General features: G+C 44.1%; 1 protein-coding gene across 1 annotated transcript; it reads right to left on the bottom strand.

The window, feature by feature from the left end:
* Positions 1–762: 762 nt before the first annotated feature.
* Positions 763–18,012, bottom strand: LOC125376735 (proteoglycan 4-like). The gene is made up of 5 exons (XM_048388485.1): positions 17,941–18,012; positions 17,301–17,404; positions 10,233–11,039; positions 5,285–5,407; positions 763–1,603 (listed from the first exon to the last, which is right to left on the bottom strand). The coding sequence occupies exons 1-5, from the start codon at positions 18,010–18,012 to the stop codon at positions 763–765; spliced, it is 1,947 nt and encodes a 648-aa protein (XP_048244442.1).
* Positions 18,013–18,664: the final 652 nt, after the last annotated feature.

The raw sequence follows: 18,664 nt of genomic DNA on the forward strand, positions 1-18,664 counted from the left end.
AAAACCGAAACAAAAACACTAATAAAACACAATATAATACAACAAAACTTTAGCAACAACATCAAAAAATGTAAATCTCAATGGATCAAAACACTATTCAGCAAACCAACAACAAAATGCAAAAACTACACAAATTCCATCTTAGCAGACAAAGTCATAAACAGAATACAAAGCAACCAAACCAACTTAAACGCAACACTATACAAGCAAAACAGACATACAAGCCCAAACTGCATTCACTGCAATACAATAGAAGACATAAATCACATATTCACCACCTGTAGCAAATATAAAAAACAACAACTAACACTCTATAACTCTCTCCCACCCAAATTCAACAACAATATAACAATGCTATTCAAACCTGACAATCCACCAGCCACTTACCTACAAATAGCCACCTTCCTCAAAGACACCAATTTAATAGAAAAAATTTAGACCCTCCCAAACAATCGGATGGATGGATTTAGGAGATTTAACGTGCGCTTTCCGACTATTAGCGTATTTCGCACACGGGGAAGCACTTTATACTATTGGGAGAAAAAAAGCGTAATAAATAAATAAAGAAGTGCGACCCAAAAAAATGTAACTTTTACAGCACTAATCTAATAAAAGCTAAGGGGCAGTGGGTTTGGCTGGGGGTGTGTGGGTGGTAATAAAATACTCAATAATATGGAAAAGTTTGGGCGTGGGTTGGAGGGGAGAGGGTAGGCGTGGGAAGGCACGGCGTCGGCGGGCGAGCTTGTGTGGCGACGAGGATGTTTACTGGGAAACGCCAGCGAGGAGGAGGTTGGCGAGCTTGCTTTCTTCATTGGAGATGTCTTGGAAGGATCCCTTGATGAGGCGAGCTGCCATGGCGGCGATGAAGTGGTCTGGGCAGGCGAGTTCGCTCTGCTCCAGAAACTCCTTCAGGTCGGTGAAGTTGTGGATGTCATGCTCAAACCGTTCGCCCTCTATGGTCTGAACCATGACCAGGGATGGTAAGGGGCGACTGCTTGGCTTAATCCAGTTTGTGCGAGTTCCGCAGGCCGGTGGTGGTAGGCTCTTGTGGGCTTCCAGTAGACTGGTCGCTTCCCGGGAGAGAAGTAACCGCTGGTCCTCCGGTTTTTCCATTTGAACTGGGTCCGGGACTGGGTCAGTCTGGACTTGGCTAGAGTTGAGAGACGGGCCTGGTGGTGTGGCGGTCTGGGTCTCCGTGTTTCTGCTTGGTGGTGATGGAAGAGGGGGAGAGTCGGGGGAGAAGATACTTTTCCTCTTTCTCTTCTTTCTACCATGTCCTGTCCCTTCCGGCGTGCGAAAGGGCTCCTCCCCTCTGGATTCGAGGGGAGCGAGTTCCAGTGCAGCTGAAGGGGGTGGAGGGGTGGTGGGAAGGCTCTCCTGGATCTCCATGGGGGCGACTGGTGGAGCCTTCTTCACTGTGGGCGGCTTGGCCTTCTGTACCGGGCGTGGTGCAGCAGGGGCAGGGGCCGGGGTCTTCTTCTCCTTAGGCTTGGTCTTGGCCGGAGCTTTGACCAGAGGCCTTTTCCTTTGACCTAAGTCGAAGGAGATGGAGAGGGTGGAGGAGTTGGACTTGTACGAAGTCCGAAGGGAGTAGTCCCCGACCCTGTATCATTATGTTAAATAGTGTGGGGCTAAGAATGCTGCCTTGGGGAGTGCCGTTTTCTAGGGGACACTGGTCCGACAAGGCCTGGTCTATACCCACTGTAATTTTGCGTTTTTTAAGAAAGCTTTGGATGTAGTTTACGATTTGACCTTTTAGTCCTATTTTTTTAAGTTTTTGGATTAGCCCGTTGTGCCATACCATATCAAATGCTTTTGAAAAGTCCAGAAAGATGCCTGTAGTGTATTGTTTGTTTAGTTGTCCTGTTTTGATATCCTGTTCAAGACAGGGTAGGTTATCTAAGGTTGAGCGGCCAGGAGTGAAACCGCTTTGGTCTGAGTTTATTATATTGTTTTGGGTTAAGTAGTGTTGAAGTCTATTTTTGGTCATGGATTCCATTACTTTGCATAGATTGGAGGTAAGAGATATTGGCCTATAGGAGTTTGCTTGGTTGGTTGGTTTACCGGGTTTAGGGATGGGGATGATAAGCACCTCTTTCCAAGGGGTTGGTACCTGTCCGTTTAGATAGATTAGATTATAGAGTTTTAGTAGTGCCTGGAGTAGTTTGGGGGGGAGTTTTTTTATTATTTGGTAGGAAGTTAAGTCTAGACCTGGGGCTGTTCCCTTTTTCCTATTTTGGAGTACGTAGTTTAGTTCTTCTATTGAGTAGGGTTGGTTGATTTCTAGGTTGTCATTATTTGGTTCTTGGATAGGTTTGTCTTCTGCTTTGAGTTTTTGTTGGAATTTATCACTGAAGTTGTTATTACTGCTTGTGGCCGAGAAGTGGTTTGCTAGGTAATTTGCTTTTTTGCTGGGAGTTGTTGAGTTGTTTATGTTAGGTGTTTTTTTGTGACGTTTTAGTCCTCTAACGGCGTAGATTTTGTGCCAGACCGTTCTGGCGTCTGTGCGGTTGTTTAGTCCCTCGCAGAATTTTTTCCAATCTCTGGTTTTTGCTATTTTAACTAGGTTTTGGACCTGGTGGTTTAGTTGGTGAGCTACTGGTATGTGGTTGTGGTCGCGTTTGGCTTTATTGAAGGCTGATTTACGTTTTCGTCTAGTTAGTTCTATTTCCTCGTTCCACCAAGGTATAGAGGGCCTACCTGATTTATTGGGTTTTTTAAAGGGGATTGAGCTTTTGGCTTCGTTAATTATGTAGTCCGTTAGGTTTTGGCAGTATATTTCTGGGTCACTATTTTCTATTTCTTGTATATTAGCTTGGTTGCAGATATTTTGGAATTTATCCTAGTTAGCCTGGTTATAGTTAAATTTGGGTTCTGAGCTTTCGGTTTGATTGGGGACGTTAGTGTTGCCTATGGTGATGTTTATTGGGAAGTGGTCACTTCCTAGGGGGGCGTCGTGAACTTCCCATTGGGTACTTTGAGCTAGATCTGCTGTGCATATTGTTAGGTCGATAGCCGCCATGTCTCTATTGTTTTTATCGTATCTGGTAGGTTGGTTGTTATTTAGTAGTACTAGATCATTAGCCTCTATCCATTCTGAGATTAGTTTGCCGTGGTTATCTAGTTTATCCCCCGTGCCCCAGGAGGGGTGGTGGGCGTTAAAGTCTCCTAGGAAGATAGTTGATTTGTTGCCTATTTGTTTGAGAATATTTAGATCCTCCGGTTGGATTTTCTGTTGCTGCCAATGGTAGATATTTATGATGTTTATTTTTTGTTTTTTTAAGGTGATTTGGATGCCATTGGCTTCTAGGTTTGGAGTATTTACTTTGGTTTGTTCGTAGCTTATATCCTCTCTAATTAGTATAAGTAAGCCTCCTGATGCTCTAATTGTTTTGGATTTTGGTCGATCTAGTCTGACTATGTTATAGTTTGGTAGGTTGAATTTGGATTTACTTGAGAATTTAGTTTCCTGGCTGCACGCTACATGTGGTCCTTGTTTTAGTTTGAATCTAGCTTTAAGTTCGTGGCTGTGGGAGTTAAGCCCGTCCGCATTCCACTGGAAGATATTTAGGCCTGTCATTATTTGGGCTTTTAGTGTTTGGAGATTATGGTTTTGTTTTTTTTTGGTTTAATTTATAGTCCTGCGGTTGCTAGTGTATAACTTGCAGAGAAATCTTTGAAGTTTTGGGTGGTGAGTTTTAGTTTTTGTGCTACTTTGTGTAGGTTCTTGGAGCTAGCATCTGGTTTGATTTGTTTGAGCATGTAGGCTAGTAGGATTGTTATACTATTTAGTTTGGTAGTTATGGGTGGTTGGGGTTGAGGTTGAGGTTTACGTTTTCGGTTTTTGAGTTTTTTGGGGGCTGAGCGTGTAATTTCGTTGATGTCATCCTCAGTTTCGAAATTCGTATTCTTCTAAGTTACTCTGGTTAGTTTCCTCACTCTCCATGGGGGTTGTTTGAGTGTCTGGTTGTGTTTGCGAGTGCGTGCTGGGCATGTCCATGGGTTGGTTACAGTTTGAGTCTTCGGGTAGTGCTTGCTCGGGTGTGGTTGTTGTTGCCCTGATGGCTGTAGCTTGTGTGGTGTTGGGTTGGGGTATGGCGGGTATGGTGCGGTTTGTTTTGCGTGCGGGAGTGGATGCAGAGAGTGGTTTGGGTATGGCGAATGTTGGTGGGTTTTGTGGGTGTTGGGTGTGTGTGGTTGTTGCTTGGGGTATTTCCTGAGGGATACCATCCCATGCGGATTGTAGATGTCGGGCGTTGTTTGTTTGTGGTGTGTAGAGGTGTAGAGGTTTGTTTGGATGTTGTGTTGGTTTTCGTCTTTGGTGCTTGGCCGAGTCGATGTCTATGTGTCTGTTGGCCTGTTGAGTGAGGGTGTGTCTGTGGGGGCATTTGTTGGAGAGTGAAGAGTGGTTTATAGTTTTACAGTGAATGCACCAGGGTGCGCAGGCCCCCTGGGCATTGAGTTTGGGCACAAGTCCTACATTTAGTTTTTTGATATTTACAACCGTTAGCAGTATGATTATATTGTAAGCAGTTGGAGCATTGTTTGACCTGTTTGATGTAGGGTTTGACCTCTAGTTTGGTTGATGCGCCGAAAGAGTCCTATTTTGTTGGCAAAAAGTACCTAAGTTAGTGTGTTTACGGGGCCTGCTGCGCAGAAGTAAAGGGCGAAGGTGACCAGGGATGCAGTGAAGGTAGGTGGTGGGAGTGAAGTGTTGGAAGAGTCCAGCTTCCGTTTCTTAGGGTTTGTGGTGGTAGCAGGCGTTTCGGAAGTCTTAGTAGGAGAGGCGACTGTAGATTGGTTTCCGAATTCGTGAGGGATGAGGGTTTCGGGTGTCCGATCGGAGGTGTTGTGGGCCTCCGATGGTGTGGGTGTGTCAGTTTGGTGGATGTCTGCATGGGTGACGGTACGTGTATCGGACATTGTTGGTAGATGTGTGTGAGCGGATGTGAGGTTTTGTTTGGGGGGAGGAGAGTGAGCTGAGCTTAAGAGAGGGGTTTGTGTGTAGAGTGGGTGACTGGGTGACTGGGTGACTGGGTGACTGGGTGAGTGGTGTTTGACTGGTTTCTACGCTATTTTTGGGGTTTGTCTGGTGAGGTTGTTTGTTTAGTTAGGAGATTTAGAGGGTTGGTATTTTAAGTGGGCTTGGGGGTGAGTTACTTTTGCCTAGGTTTGAAAGGGTGTGTTGTGATAGTAACTAAGGGATTTGAGGGTTTGGTGTTTTAAGTGGGCTTGTGTGTGAGTAGTTTTAACCTAAATTGTATGGGTGTGTTGTGATAATTACCGGGGCCGGCTAGCAGTGGAGACTGTGCTGACTTGGGAGGCTTGCTGGGTGAGGTTGGCTTGGTGGCTGGATGGCTTGGGTTGCTTCGTGGGCTGAGGAGGTGTTGCTAGCTTGGAGTACAAACTGCAGATGGACGTGCTTACTTGCTTACTTACTTTGGAGATTTAACGTGCGCCTTCCGACTGATGCGTAATTCGCACACGGGCCCGGCCAGGCCATTTAATGTGTTTCCGAAAGGGGCGAAGGTGGTCTGTGTAACCCAAGAGGGGGGTTTTAGGGGTTGCTTATATAGAATTTGGGAATTTTGAGATTTGGAATAGATGCCGATGGGATTGGGGAGGAGAACCAAGGGAGCTGGGTATGGGGGATGTTTGTTTGTTTATGTGATTTTGATTTGGTAGGTTATTGTGTTTTTAGATGCGTTTTATTAGTTCCGTTTTTATTAAGAATACGCCTAAGGCCTTGAAGTTTTCTAGTTTATTTTGTGGGTTTAGTATTGCTTCTAGAGTTAGAGCCTTGTTTAGATTGAGGGTGGTTTGTAATGCGGTTCGATGTGTTAGGTAGTGTGTGCAGTGGATGAGTGCGTGTTCTGGGGTTTCTGGTTGTTTGCAGTGTGGGCATTTACCTGTAGTGTGTTTTTTAAATTTTTTTAGGTGGTTATTTAGGTTGGTGTGTCCTGTTTGGAGTTGAGTGATTACTCTGTCGATTTTTTTGGATGGATGGAGAATTTTGGGTTTGGTTAATGGTTTGCTGAGCACTTTTTTGATTTGGCTATCTGAGTTTAGATATAGGTTATGCCATTTTTTTGTGATTTTTTGCTTGTTTACACTTTTAATTTCTGATTTTGAGATGGGTAAGTTTAAGCTTATTTCTGGGATTTTGAGGGATAGTTTAGCTGCTTTATCGGCGTTTTCATTACCGTATATTCCTACGTGGGCGGGTACCCACAAGAAGGTTATTTGTTTGCCTGCCTTAGTTAGGTCGTTGGAGCTTTTAAGTATTTGATTTATTAATTTAGGTCGGTTTTTGGTATTTTTGTTTTGGAGGGCTTGCAGTCCACTTAGGGAGTCGGTAAGTATTAGGATTTTTTTGTGGTTTTTTGATCCTTGATTATGGAGGGCTGAGGCCATGCCCATTAGTTCTGCCGTGAATATTGATTGGTTGTTTGGGAGTCGGAAGGATTGTGTGGTTTTAGTTGGTTGTGTGGTATGGACTCCGAAACCTGTGTGTTTGGAGGTCGGATCTGAGGATCCGTCCGTGTAAATGTGACACCAATTTGGCCAATTTTCGTGTATGTATGCTAGTGTGGTAGTTTTAGCTATGTTTGGGTCGGTTTGTTTATTTATTTGGCTAGCTAGTGTTGTGTCTATTTTGGGTATTTTAAGTTTAGGGGTGAAGATATTTGATTGTTTGCAGTTTTGTTTAAGATTTTTAGTTTGGTGTTCATTTAGGTAGTTTGTTATTCTTTGGGATATTGGGGTAAGTAAGGGGTGTTTACGAGCTAGAGCTTGGTTTTTGGGGCTGATGTTTTGGTTTATTAAGTTTTGGATGAGAGGGTTTGATTGGGACGCGGCCCAGAAATTCAAGCTTAGCTGTTCCCTGCGTAGACTTAGTGGCATTTCTCCTGTTAAGGCCTGAAGTGAGGTGTAGGAGGTGCCATGTTGGGTGCGTGTAATTAGTTTGAGAGCCTGATATTGTATTGAGTCAAGTTTTTTAGATAGAGAGTTGTTTAGGGTGTTGTATATGGCGCAGCCGTAGTCTAGTTTTGATCTAATTAGTGATATGTAGAGAGAGAGGAGGGTATCTTTGGATGCTCCCCAGTTAGAGCCAGTTAGGCATCTTAGGGTGTTTAGGTCTTTACTGCATTTAGTTGTTAGGTTTTGGATGTGAGCATCCCAGGTGAGATGTTCATCGAAAATAAGTCCTAAGAATTTGGTTTGTTTTTGAAATTTGATTGTTTGATTGTTTAGCTGGAGGATTGGGGAGGCGGGTTTCATGTTTTTATGTTTGAATACTATTCCTGTTGTTTTTTCTGAGTTAAGGGAGAAGCCCCATTTGTCAGCCCATTGTTGTATTTTATTAAGAGATTTTTGGAGTAGATTTTGGACCATGTTCATGCTTTTAGTGCGGATCCAGATGGCTCCATCATCCGCGAATTTTCATGTGTTTACTTTAGGGGATAGGCCCTCGAATAGATCGTTTATCATTATATTGAAGAGGGTGGGGCTGAGGATACTGCCCTGTGGAGTACCATTTTCTAGGGGACATTGGTCCGATAGAGTTTGGTCTATACCCACGGTTATTTTACGATTGTTTAGGAAGTCCTGGATGTAGTTTATTATCTGACCTTTGAGTCCTATTTTTTTAAGTTTTTGTATTAGCCCATCGTGCCATACCATGTCGAAAGCTTTAGAGAAGTCTAAGAAGATGCCTGTGGTATATTGTTTATTTAGCTGTCCTGTCTTAATATCTTGTTCTAGTCGGGCGAGGTTATCTAGGGTTGAGCGGCCAGGAGTGAAACGTGATGGACGTGTGTGTGTGGGGGGGTTATAGCTTGGTTAGGTAACGTGCGTTGTGGGCTTGTGCCGGGAGCTGGCTGGTTAAACGAGAGTCTATTTTTAGTGTGTGGATATCGGAGTTGGTGACGCGGACGTCGGAGAAGACGACTCGCGGTGAGAATTTGGATCCCGATCCGAAAGTGACAGGAGTTAACTGGCTAGAAAAGTATTTAAATTTTTAAGTTTTATTTGGGAGGATCTAAATTTTGTCGAGAAGTTCGGCTTTAATGATAAATTGTGTTATGGCGTTGAAGATGTAAGGAGGATTGGAGGGGTTGAAGAGAAGTGGGAGATTCTGTTTGAAGTTAGGAGGGATAGCTTGATAGAGTTCAGAGTGAAGAGAGTTGTAAAAAGGACAGCTGTTAAAAATATGATACAAGTCTTCAGGATTTTTACAATATGTACAGGTTCCGTCTGGATGTCTTCCTTGTTTGTGTAGTGTTTGGTTGAGAGCTGTGTTGCCGCTAATATATCTGGAAATGGTGTTGTCTAGGTGGTTGGATGTGTTGAAGTTGCGACATTTAAAATTGGGACGGGTGGCAAATTGGTCTGAGCCATACGGAGTTGCAGTTTTGTATAATACTATTTTAGTTGTGGACTTTAATGGATCTCTTGATTATATTCTTAGTTTCTATCTTGGACGTGTGAAAGTATATTTCTAGTGATGGTTGTTGGGTGGCTACTTTGGCTGCGGTGTGGGCTATGTTGTTACCTGGTATATTGGTGTGCCCTGGGACCCAGAGTAAATTAATATGTTTGTTTTTCTCTTTAAGTTGGTTGGTGAGGGTGATTATATTAGCAATGAGGTCAGGCCGTGTTCTAGAGTGTTTATTTTGTATTTGTTTAAGAGATGATAGTGAGTCGGAGATGATTAGGAATTTTTGTTGGTTGATTGTTTTAATAGCGTGTATTGCTGTTAGAATGGCTAGTAATTCACCGGTGTTGTTGTTTGTGTAGTTTTTATAGTTGAAATTTGTAGTGAGCGGGGGGTGTTTGATCTATGTGTAATCCTAAGCCTGTGGTGTTGTTTGACTGAGATGCGTCTGTGTAGATGTGGGTGTGAGTGGGCCAGTTATTATGGATGTGGGTGAGTGCTAGTTTGGCTTTGTTTTCAGCTGGGATGCCGTTGCTAGGGGTGAACCGTTGAAGGGAAGTATCTACAAGGGGGGAAGGGAGGTCGGCTATGAATTGATTTGAGGGGGGTGAGTGAGTTATATTGTTTAGATTGTGGGTGATTAGTAGTTTATGTAAGTGGATGATGTATGGTGCCTTGTCGGGGGTGTTTTGAAATTTGTGTAAAGTCTGTTTGTTGATGTTGTATTTTTGTTTTATTGTTTTGAAAATTGGGTTGTGTTGGGCCCCAGCCCAGTAGTTGAGGATGGTTTGTTGGATTCGGTGTTTGATGGAGAGTGTATTGGTGATTAATAGGAGGGCGTTGTGTGAGGTCCCAGTCCTTGTGCCGGTGGCTAGTTTGAGGGCTTTGTATTGTATTGATTTTAGTTTGTTGTAGTTAGTGGTTGTGATGCCGCTTAAGACCGGAGCGGCATAGTCAATTTTTGATTGGATGAGTGTTTTGTATATGTTGAGTAGGGTTTGTTTGTCGGACCCCCATTTATTACCTTTGATAGCTCTCATTAAATTTAGATCTTTTTCGCATGAATTGACCGTTTTCAGTACTTGGGGGCCCCATGTAAGGTGTTGGTCGAATGTGATACCTAGGAACTTGGCTTCTTTTTGATAGGAAATGTCTTGATTATTAAGGTGAAGTTTGGGTGTATAATTTTGCATATATTGTTTTTTGAATAGCATGCCAATAGTTTTTTTTGTGTTTATTTGGAAACCCCACTGGGAAGCCCATTTTTGAATGTTATCTAGGACAGATTGGATTCTTGTTTTTAATAAATTAATGGAGGCCGAGGAGCTCCAAAAAGAAACGTCATCTGCAAATTTGGCAGTTGTGATTTTTTCCGAGTATTTGACATCTGAGAAAATTTCGTTAATCATGAAATTGAATAAAGTTGGTGATATGATGCTTCCCTGAGGGGTGCCGTTTTCAATGGGGTGGGTGTATGGGTTAGGTTAGGTTCCTAGGAGATTTAACGTGCGCTTTCCGACTCAAAGCGTATTTCGCACACCGGGAGGCACTTTATACTTTTGGGAGAAAAAAATCGTAATGAATAAATAAAGAAGTGCGACTCAAAAAAATGTAACTTTTACAGGACTAATCTAATAAAGCTGCGGGGGGTGGGGGTTTGGCTGGGGGGGTTGTGGGAGGTAATAAAATACTCAATAATATGGAAAAGTTGGGGCGTGGGTTGGAGGCGAGGTGGTCAAGCGTGGGAAGGCACAGCGTCGGCAGGCGAGCTTGTGTGGCGACTAGAGGCGTTTACTGGAGAACGCCAGTGAGGAAGAGGTTTGCGAGGTGGCATTCCTCCCGGGAGATAACTGGTAAGAATCCGTCGACGAGGCGGGCTGCCATGGCGGCGACGAAGTTGTCTGAGTAGACAACTTCGCTCTGTTCCAGGAACTCCTTGAGGTCCTTGAAGCTATGGATGTCATGCTCAAAGCGTTCGCCCTCTATGGTCTGGACCATAACCATGGCTGGTTGGGGGCGACTGCTTGGGTAGATCCTGTTAGTTGGTTTTCCACAGGCAGGTGGCGGTAGATGTTTGAATTTGTCCTTGATTCCGGACGCTACCCGGGTGAGTGAGACCCGGGCGTCCTCTGGCTTCTCCTTTGGCACTCGGACCGGGATGGTCTGGGTGTGGCTGTCGCAGAGAGTCGGGACTGGTGGTGGGGCGATCTGGGTGTGGCTGTCATTGAGTGCAGGGCCTGGAGGGTCGGCGGTCTGGCACTCTATGGACTGGGTGGTAGGAGTAGCTGGGATGGGTGTAGTGTCAGGGGAGAATATGCTTCTCCTCTTCCTCTTTTTCCTCCCATGTCCTGTCCCCTCGGGTGAGCGGAAGGGCTCCTCCCCCCTGGAGTCGAGGGGAACGAGCTCCGTCGCTGCTGTTGGGGGTGGAGGGGTAGTGGGAAGACTTTCCTCGATCTCCATGATGGATACTGGAGGGGTCTTCTTCACCTTGGGCGGCCTTTTCCTCTTCACCGGGAGTGGTGCAGCGGGGGTAGGGGCCGGGGCGGGTTTCTCCTTAGGCTTGGTCTTGGCCGGGGCTTTGACCAGAGGCCTCTTTTTTGACCTAAGTCAAAGATGATGGAGATGCTGGAGGTTTTGGACTTATAGGAAGTCCTGAGGGAGTAGTCCCCAACCCGGTAAGCCAGCAAGGGCTCCAGGATGGAGACAAGCTCCCTCGGTAATGACCTAGAGATATCTCTCATAGTCGGTTGGAGTGTTGAGAGCTTGGATGGACGTGTTTGCAGGGCGGGTGTCCAAGTTACTTACTTACTTACTTATATTAGGGGATTTTACGTGCGCTTTCCGACTGGAGCGTATTTCGCACACGGGCCCGGCCGGGCCATTTAGTGATATAAAAGGGGAAGCGAGAAGAGTGCAACCAAGGAGGGGGGTTTAGTGGTTGCTTATATAAAGTTTTGAAATTTTGAGATTTGGAAGACATGCCTTGGGGGAGTGGTTGGGACTAAGGGAGTGTGTGGGGGTGAGTTGTTGTTTTTAGATGTTTAGTGTTGGTGGTTTAGTGAATTTTTAGATACGATTAATTAGGTCTGTTTTGGTTAGGTAAATGCCTAGGGCTTTGAAGTTTTCTATTTTATTTTGGGGGTTGAGGATTGCTTCTAAGGTAAGAGCTTTATTTGGATTTAGGTTGGTTTGTAATGTTGTACGTTGGATGAGGTAGTGGGTGCAATGTAGTAGTACGTGGTCTATGGTTTCTGGGTGAGTGCAGTGTGGGCACTTCCCGTTTGCGTGTTTTTTAAGTTTTAGAAGATGGTTATTTAGTTTGGTGTGTCCTGTTTGGAGTTTGGTGATTATTCTATCGATTTTTTTGGATGGATGGAGGATTTTTGGTTTGGTAAGGGGTTTTTTGAGGACTTTTATGATTTGGGTGTTTGTGTTTTGATAGAGGCTATGCCATTTTTGGGTGATTTTGTGTTTGTTGATACTTTTGATCTCTGATTTACTTATTGGTAGCTTAAGGCTTATCTCTGGTATTTTTAGGGACTGTTTAGCGGCTTGGTCGGCGTTCTCATTACCGTATATTCCTACGTGGGCTGGTATCCAGGTGAGTACTATGTTTTTGCCTGCCTCTGTTAATTTATCTATACTTTTGAGAATTTGGTTTATTAATTTGGGGCGGTTTTTGGTGTTTTTGCTTTGGAGGGCCTGGAGTCCACTTAGTGAGTCTGAGAGTATTAGGATTTTATTTTGGTTTTTAGTGTGATGGCTGTGGAGGGCCGTGGCGATACCCATGAGTTCTGCGGTGAAGATAGATTGGTTGTTTGGGAGTCGGAAGGATTGCGTATTTCTTATTGGTTGGGCTATGTGGACTCCGAAACCTGTGTGATTTGTGAATGGATCAGCAGATCCATCTGTGTAGATGTGGCACCAATTTGGCCAGTTTTGATGTATGTAGGCTAGTGAGGTGGATTTAGCTATGTTAGGGTCAGTTTGTTTGTTTATTGTTTTGGCTAGGGAAGTGTCTATTTTGGGGATTTTAAGTTTTGGGGTGAATACGTTGGATTTTTTGCAGTTTTGTTGTAGGTTCCCTATTTGGTGTTCGTTGCGGTAGTTTATAATACGTTGGGAAATTGGAGTGAGTAGAGGGTGTTTCCTAGTTAGTGCCTGGTTTTTGGGACGTATGTTTAGGTTTAGGAGATTTTGTATAAGAGGGTTTGATTGAGAAGCTGCCCAGAAGTTTAGTGTTAAGTGTTGCCTACGTAGGTTTAGCGGCATTTCTCCTGTGAGGGCCTGAAGTGACGTAAGGGAGGTGCCTTGTTGGGTACGTGTGACTAATTTGAGGGCTTGGTATTGGATTGAATCTAGTTTTTTGGTTAATGTTTCGTTTAAGGTATCGTATATGGCACAGCCGTAGTCTAGTTTGGATCTGATTAGGGATGTATAGAGGCTGAGGAGGGTATCTTTAGAGGCACCCCAGTTGGAGCCGGTTAGACATCTTAGTGTGTTTAAATCTTTGCTACATCTTGTGGTTAGGTTTTGGACGTGGGCATCCCAGGAGAGATGTTCGTCGAATATTAGTCCTAAGAATTTAGTTTGTTTCTGAAATTGGATTGGTTTGTTGTTTAGTTTAAGGGTGGGGGTGGCCCGTGTCATATTTTTATGTTTAAATACTATTCCTGTGGTTTTTTCAGTGTTTAGGGAGAACCCCCATTTATCGGCCCATTGTTGTATTTTGTTTAGTGATTTCTGGAGTAAGTCCTGGGATGTTAAAATACTTTTAGAACGGATCCAGAGGGCTCCGTCATCTGCAAATTTGGAAGTATTTATTTTAGGGGATAAGCCATCAAAGAGATCGTTTATCATTATGTTGAATAGTGTGGGGCTAAGAATGCTGCCTTGGGGTGTGCCGTTTTCTAGTGGACACTGGTCCGACAAGGCCTGGTCTATACCCACTGTGATTTTACGGTTTTTAAGGAAACTTTGGATGTAGTTTATGATTTGACCTTTTAGTCCTATTTTTTTAAGTTTTTGGATTAGCCCGTTGTGCCATACCATATCGAAGGCTTTGGAAAAGTCCAGAAAGATGCCTGTAGTATATTGTTTATTTAGTTGTCCTGTTTTAATATCCTGTTCTAGACGTGCTAGGTTATCTAGGGTTGAGCGGCCGGGAGTAAAACCGCTTTGGTCTGAATTAATTATATTATTTTGGGTTAAGTAGTGTTGGAGTCTATTTTTTGCCATGGATTCCATTACTTTGCATAGGTTAGAGGTGAGCGATATTGGCCTATAGGAGTTGGCTTGGTTGGCTGGTTTACCGGGTTTAGGGATGGGGATAATGAGAGCTTCTTTCCAAGGATTTGGAACCTGGCCGTTTAGATAAATTAGATTATAGAGTTTTAGTAGTGACTGGAGTAGTTTGGGCGGGAGTTTTTTGATTATTTGGTAGGAAGTTAAGTCTAGACCTGGGGCTGTTCCTTTTTTCCTATTTTGAAGTACGTGGTTTAGTTCTTCTATTGTGTACGGTTGGTTTATTTCTAGGTTGTTATTGTTTGGTTCTTGGATAGGTTTGGTTTCTGCCTGGAGTTTTTGTTTGAATTTATGGCTGAAGTTGTTATTGCTACTTATTGCCGAAAAGTGGTTTGCTAGGTTATTTGCTTTTTCGCTGGGAGTATTTGAGTTGTTTATGTTAGGCGTTTTTTTTTGTTTTTTTAAGCCTCTGACGGCGTGGATTTTGCGCCAGACTGTTCTGGCATCTGTGCGATTATTTAGTCCCTCGCAGAATTTTTTCCAGTCTCTGGTTTTTGCTATTTTGACTAGTGTTTGGACTTGGTGGTTTAGTTGGTGAGCTACCGGTATGTGATTATGGTCGCGTTTGGCTTTATTGAAGGCTGATTTACGTTTTTTCCTAGTTTGTTCTATTTCCTCGTTCCACCAAGGTACCGAGGGCCTACCTGATTTATTTGGTTTTTTGAAAGGGATTGCGCTTTTGGCTGTGTTAATTATGAAGTTGGTTAAGTTCTGGCAGTATATTTCTGGGTCATTATTTTCTATGTTTTGTAGGTTTACTTGATTGCAAATATCTTGGAATTTGTCCCAGTTAGCTTTATTGTAATTGAATTTGGGCTCTGAGCTTTCAGTTTGGTGGGGGACGTTAGTATTTCCTATGGTTATATTTATTGGGAAGTGGTCACTTCCTAGGGGGGCGTCGTGAACTTCCCATTGTGTGCTTTGAGCTAGATCTGCTGTGCAGATTGTTAGGTCGATAGCCGACATGTTGTTATTGCTTTTATCGTATCTAGTGGGTTGGTTATTATTTAGAAGTACTAGATCGTTAGCCTCTATCCATTCTGAAATTAGTTTGCCGTGGTTATCTAGTTTATCCCCCGTGCCCCAGGAGGGGTGGTGGGCGTTAAAGTCTCCTAAGAAGATGGATGATTTGGTGCTTAGTTGTTTGAGAGTATTTAGATCCTCCGGTTGGATTTTTTGTTGTAGCCAGTGGTAGATATTTACGATGTTTATTTTTTTGTTTTTTAAGGTGATTTGGACGCCATTGGCTTCTAGGTTTGGGGTATTGACTAAGATTTCTTCGTAGTTTATGTCCTCACGGATAAGTATAATTAGGCCTCCCGATGCTCTTAGTGTTTTTGATTTAGGTCGGTCTAGTCTGACTGTGTTATAGTTTGGAAGGTTAAATTTGGATTTGCTTGAAAATTTGGTTTCCTGGATACACGCTACATGTGGTCCCTGTTTAAGTTTAAATCTAGCTTTAAGTTCGTGGCTGTGGGAGTTAAGCCCGTCCGCATTCCACTGGAAGATATTTAGGCCTGTCATTATTTGGGCTTTTAGTGTTTGGAGATTATGATTTTGGTTTAGGTTTTAATTTATAGTCCTGCGGTAGCTAGGGTGTAGCTTGCGTAGAATTCTGGGTAGGTTTGGGTTGTAAGATTTAGTCTACGAGCTACTTGGTGTAGGTTAGTGGCTTTAATGTCTGGTTTGATTTCTTTCAGCAGGTAGAGTAGAAGGATTGTGAAGTTATTTAGTTGGGTATTTAAGGGTGTTTGGGGTTCAGGTTGAGTTTGAGGTTTTTGAGATTTTTGGGGGCCGACCGTGTTATATCATTTATGTTAATCTGAGTTTCGGTTTGGGAGTCATCTAAGTTAATTAGATTAGTGTCCTCACTATCCATGGGGGTTGTTTGAGTGTTTAGTTGTGTCGTGCTGGGTATTTCAATGGGTTGAGTTATGTTTGTGTTTTCGGGTGTTGCTTGCTCGTGTCCGATTGTTGTTGCCCTGGTGGCTGTGGATTGTATGGTGTTTGGGTGGGATATGGCGGGTATGGTGAGTTTTGGTTTGCGTGCGGGAGTAGATGCAAGGACTGGTTTGGGTGTGGCGAATGTTGGCGGGTAGTGTGGGGTTTGGGTGTTTGTGGCTGTTGCGTGTGGTATTTTCATGGGGACGCCGTCAAACGGGCTCTGTAGGTGTGGTTCGTTGTTTGGTTGTGGTGTGGGTAGCAAGGGTGTTCTTGGATGCTGTGTCAGTTTTCGTGTTTGTAATTTGGCCGAGTCGATGTCTATGTGTCTGTTGGCCTGTTGGGTGAGGGTGTGTTTGTGGGGGCATTTGTTGGATAGTGAGGAGTGATTGGTTGTTTTGCAGTGAATGCACCAGGGAGTGCAGGATCCTGGACATTGAGGTTGAGCGCAAGTTCTACATTTAGTTTTTTGATATTTACAGTCGTTAGCGGTGTGGTTATATTGAAGGCAGTTAGTGCACTGTTTAACTTGTTTGATGTAGGGTTTAACTTCTAATTTAGATGACGCTCCGAAGGAGATGTGTTTAGGGGCTACTGGATATTTATCTGATTTTTGGAAGTTTATGATGACTATTGGCGTGTTGGTTATTCTACCGTTCCTATTTGAGGTCATTCTCCTAGTGCTGGTTATTTTAGGTTGGAGGGTGTCTGTGTTAAGATTTGCTTCGTTACTGTATAATTCTAGGTCTTCCTCTGACTCTCTAGGGTTTACTCTGATTACTCCTCTAGTGTATAGTTGCCAGTTTGGGGTTTGGTGGGTTACTGTGTATTGAAAAATTTCCGTTATTTTTTTGGCTGCATTAAGTGAGTGTTGGTCCGGAAAGATGATTTGAAATCCTTTGTGAGCTTCCCTGATTTTATCGAAGTGTATTTTTTGTTTTTTAAACCATAGTCCTACTTTATTAGCGGAGAGTACCTTACTTAGTGTGTTAATGGGGCCAGCCGCGCAGAAGTAGAGAGCGAACGTGACCATGGATGCAGGGATGGAAGGTGATGTGGGTGTTGTGTTTGAAGCGTCCAACTTCCGTTTTTTGGGGTTTGTTGTGGTTGCGGGCGAATCCGAAGTTTTGGTAGGAGAAGCGACTGTAGTTGGCTTTCCGAATTCGTGTGGGATGAGGGTTTCAGGTGTCCGATCGGAGGTGTTGTGGGCCTCCGATGGTGTGGGTGTCTCTGTGCAGTGGATGTCTGCCTGGGTGATTATACGTGTGTCGGCCATGTCTGTGGTTGTGCGTAGGTTGATGTAGTGTGTTTAGGTTTTGTTTGGGGGGAGGAGAGTGAGCTGAGCTTAAGAGGGGCTTTTGTGTGCAGAGTGGGTGACTGGGTGAGTGGTGTTTGGCTGGCTTCTGCGCTGTTTGGGTTTGTTGGTGAGTTGGTTTATTTAGTTAGGAGATTTTTTGAGGGTTGGTGTTTTAAGTGGGCTTGGGGGTGAGTTACTTTTGCCTAAGTTTGAAAGGGTGTGTTTGGATAGTAACTAAGGGATTTGTGGGTTTGGTATTTTAAGTGGGCTTGTGTGTGATTGGTTTTAACCTAAATTGTATGGGTGTGTTGTGATAATTACCGAGGTGTTGCTCTTGGGCTGGCTATCAGTGGAACTGTGCTGGCTTCGGAGGCTTGCTGGGTGAGGTTGGCTTGGTGGCTGGATGGCTTGGGTTGCTTCGTAGGCTGAGGAGGTGTTGCTAGCTTGGAGTACAAACTGCGACTGGTGTCAGGTGTGTGTAGTAGTAGTAGTATTGTAGATTTTACGACCGCTTCAGCCGTTGGCTATTTCGCAGGTGTGTGGGTGGGTGAAGGTAGAAATATACGGCCGAATGCAAAGCAACCAGCCGCGAATAGGATCGAAACCGTGTTTTTTGCCGTTTAGCTTGTCTTCACCGACGTCCGTGCGCTCAAAGCTTCCGATCCGATCCCCCTGCTTGCAAAAACATCCCCTGATGCCCACCTTCGGCTTTGACAATCGCTCAGACGTGTCCTCCCAAGCTCGTTACCAAACGCTACCACCATGAGAGATCTCTCCATGTCACTGCCGAGAGAGCTTGTCTCCATCCTGGAGCCCTTGCTGGCCTACCGGGTTAGGGACTACTCCCTCAAGACGTCTTTCAAGACCAGCACCTCCACCCTCTCCATCTCCTTTGACTTAGGTCAAAGGAAGAGGCCTCTGGGCTAAGCTACGGCTAAACACAAGCCTCAGGAAAACCTACTCCTGCCCAAACCTTCCCTGCACCCCGCCCGATGCAGAAGGTCAGGAGGAAGAAGTCCCCATCAGTCTCCATCATGGAGAACGAGGAGACCCTTCCCTCTACCCCCCGTCCCCAGTAGCAGCACACTTTGTATAAATAACAAAAAACAACTGTTCCATTTCATATCACAAGTGCAGGTTGCACAATGAACTGCAAACAATGCTGACATTCAAATATAATACAATATAATGAAAGGTGTACTCTTGTTGTGGGGGTATCCCAAGACACCGCTTTACTGTCCAAACTGACTCTCAGAAACTCAGTCATTATGTTCCAATCATTAACAAGGTCTTCACGGAAGGCACGTGCTTTCCGCGAAGCCGGGTGTGTTTGGTACACTTGGCTCCTGATCATGATCATGACATGTGAGTTTCTGCGAAGTACGGTGTGATTTTACAAAACTCTCCCTATCAACTCTATTCGGCGGGGCTATCTTTCCGAATGAATTGGCTACCTGGTATTTTGAAGGCCTTTTTGGGTGATAAAAGGGTTTCTTTATAAGCTATGATAAAGGTTTGAATTTTATTTTGGGCTATGAGGGCCTTAAGCTCATGCCCATTTGCCCCGAGACCATTGCAATTCCAATGTAAAATCACCATGGCTGATAATATAATAATTGACTTAATAAATGATATGGTGGGGGCCTAATTTAGACAGATGGGAGGGTTTGTTGAAAAGTTAAGTA

Source organism: Haliotis rufescens, unplaced genomic scaffold (genome assembly GCF_023055435.1).
Source record: "Haliotis rufescens isolate VD_foot unplaced genomic scaffold, xgHalRufe1.0.p SCAF_72, whole genome shotgun sequence".
Lineage (NCBI taxonomy): Eukaryota > Metazoa > Mollusca > Gastropoda > Lepetellida > Haliotidae > Haliotis > Haliotis rufescens.

Excerpts from the sequence above, each read along its gene's own strand:
- LOC125376735 (XM_048388485.1), bottom strand. The coding sequence starts at position 18,012 with ATGGAGACTGATGGGGACTTCTTCCTCCTGACCTTCTGCATCGGGCGG. Across the intron at positions 5,408-10,232 it reads TTCCTCACTGGCGTTCTCCA|TTTGTACTCCAAGCTAGCAA; the intron begins GTAAACGCCTCT and ends GTCCATCTGCAG. Across the intron at positions 1,604-5,284 it reads TCCACTGCTAGCCGGCCCCG|GGTCGGGGACTACTCCCTTC; the intron begins GTAATTATCACA and ends ATAATGATACAG.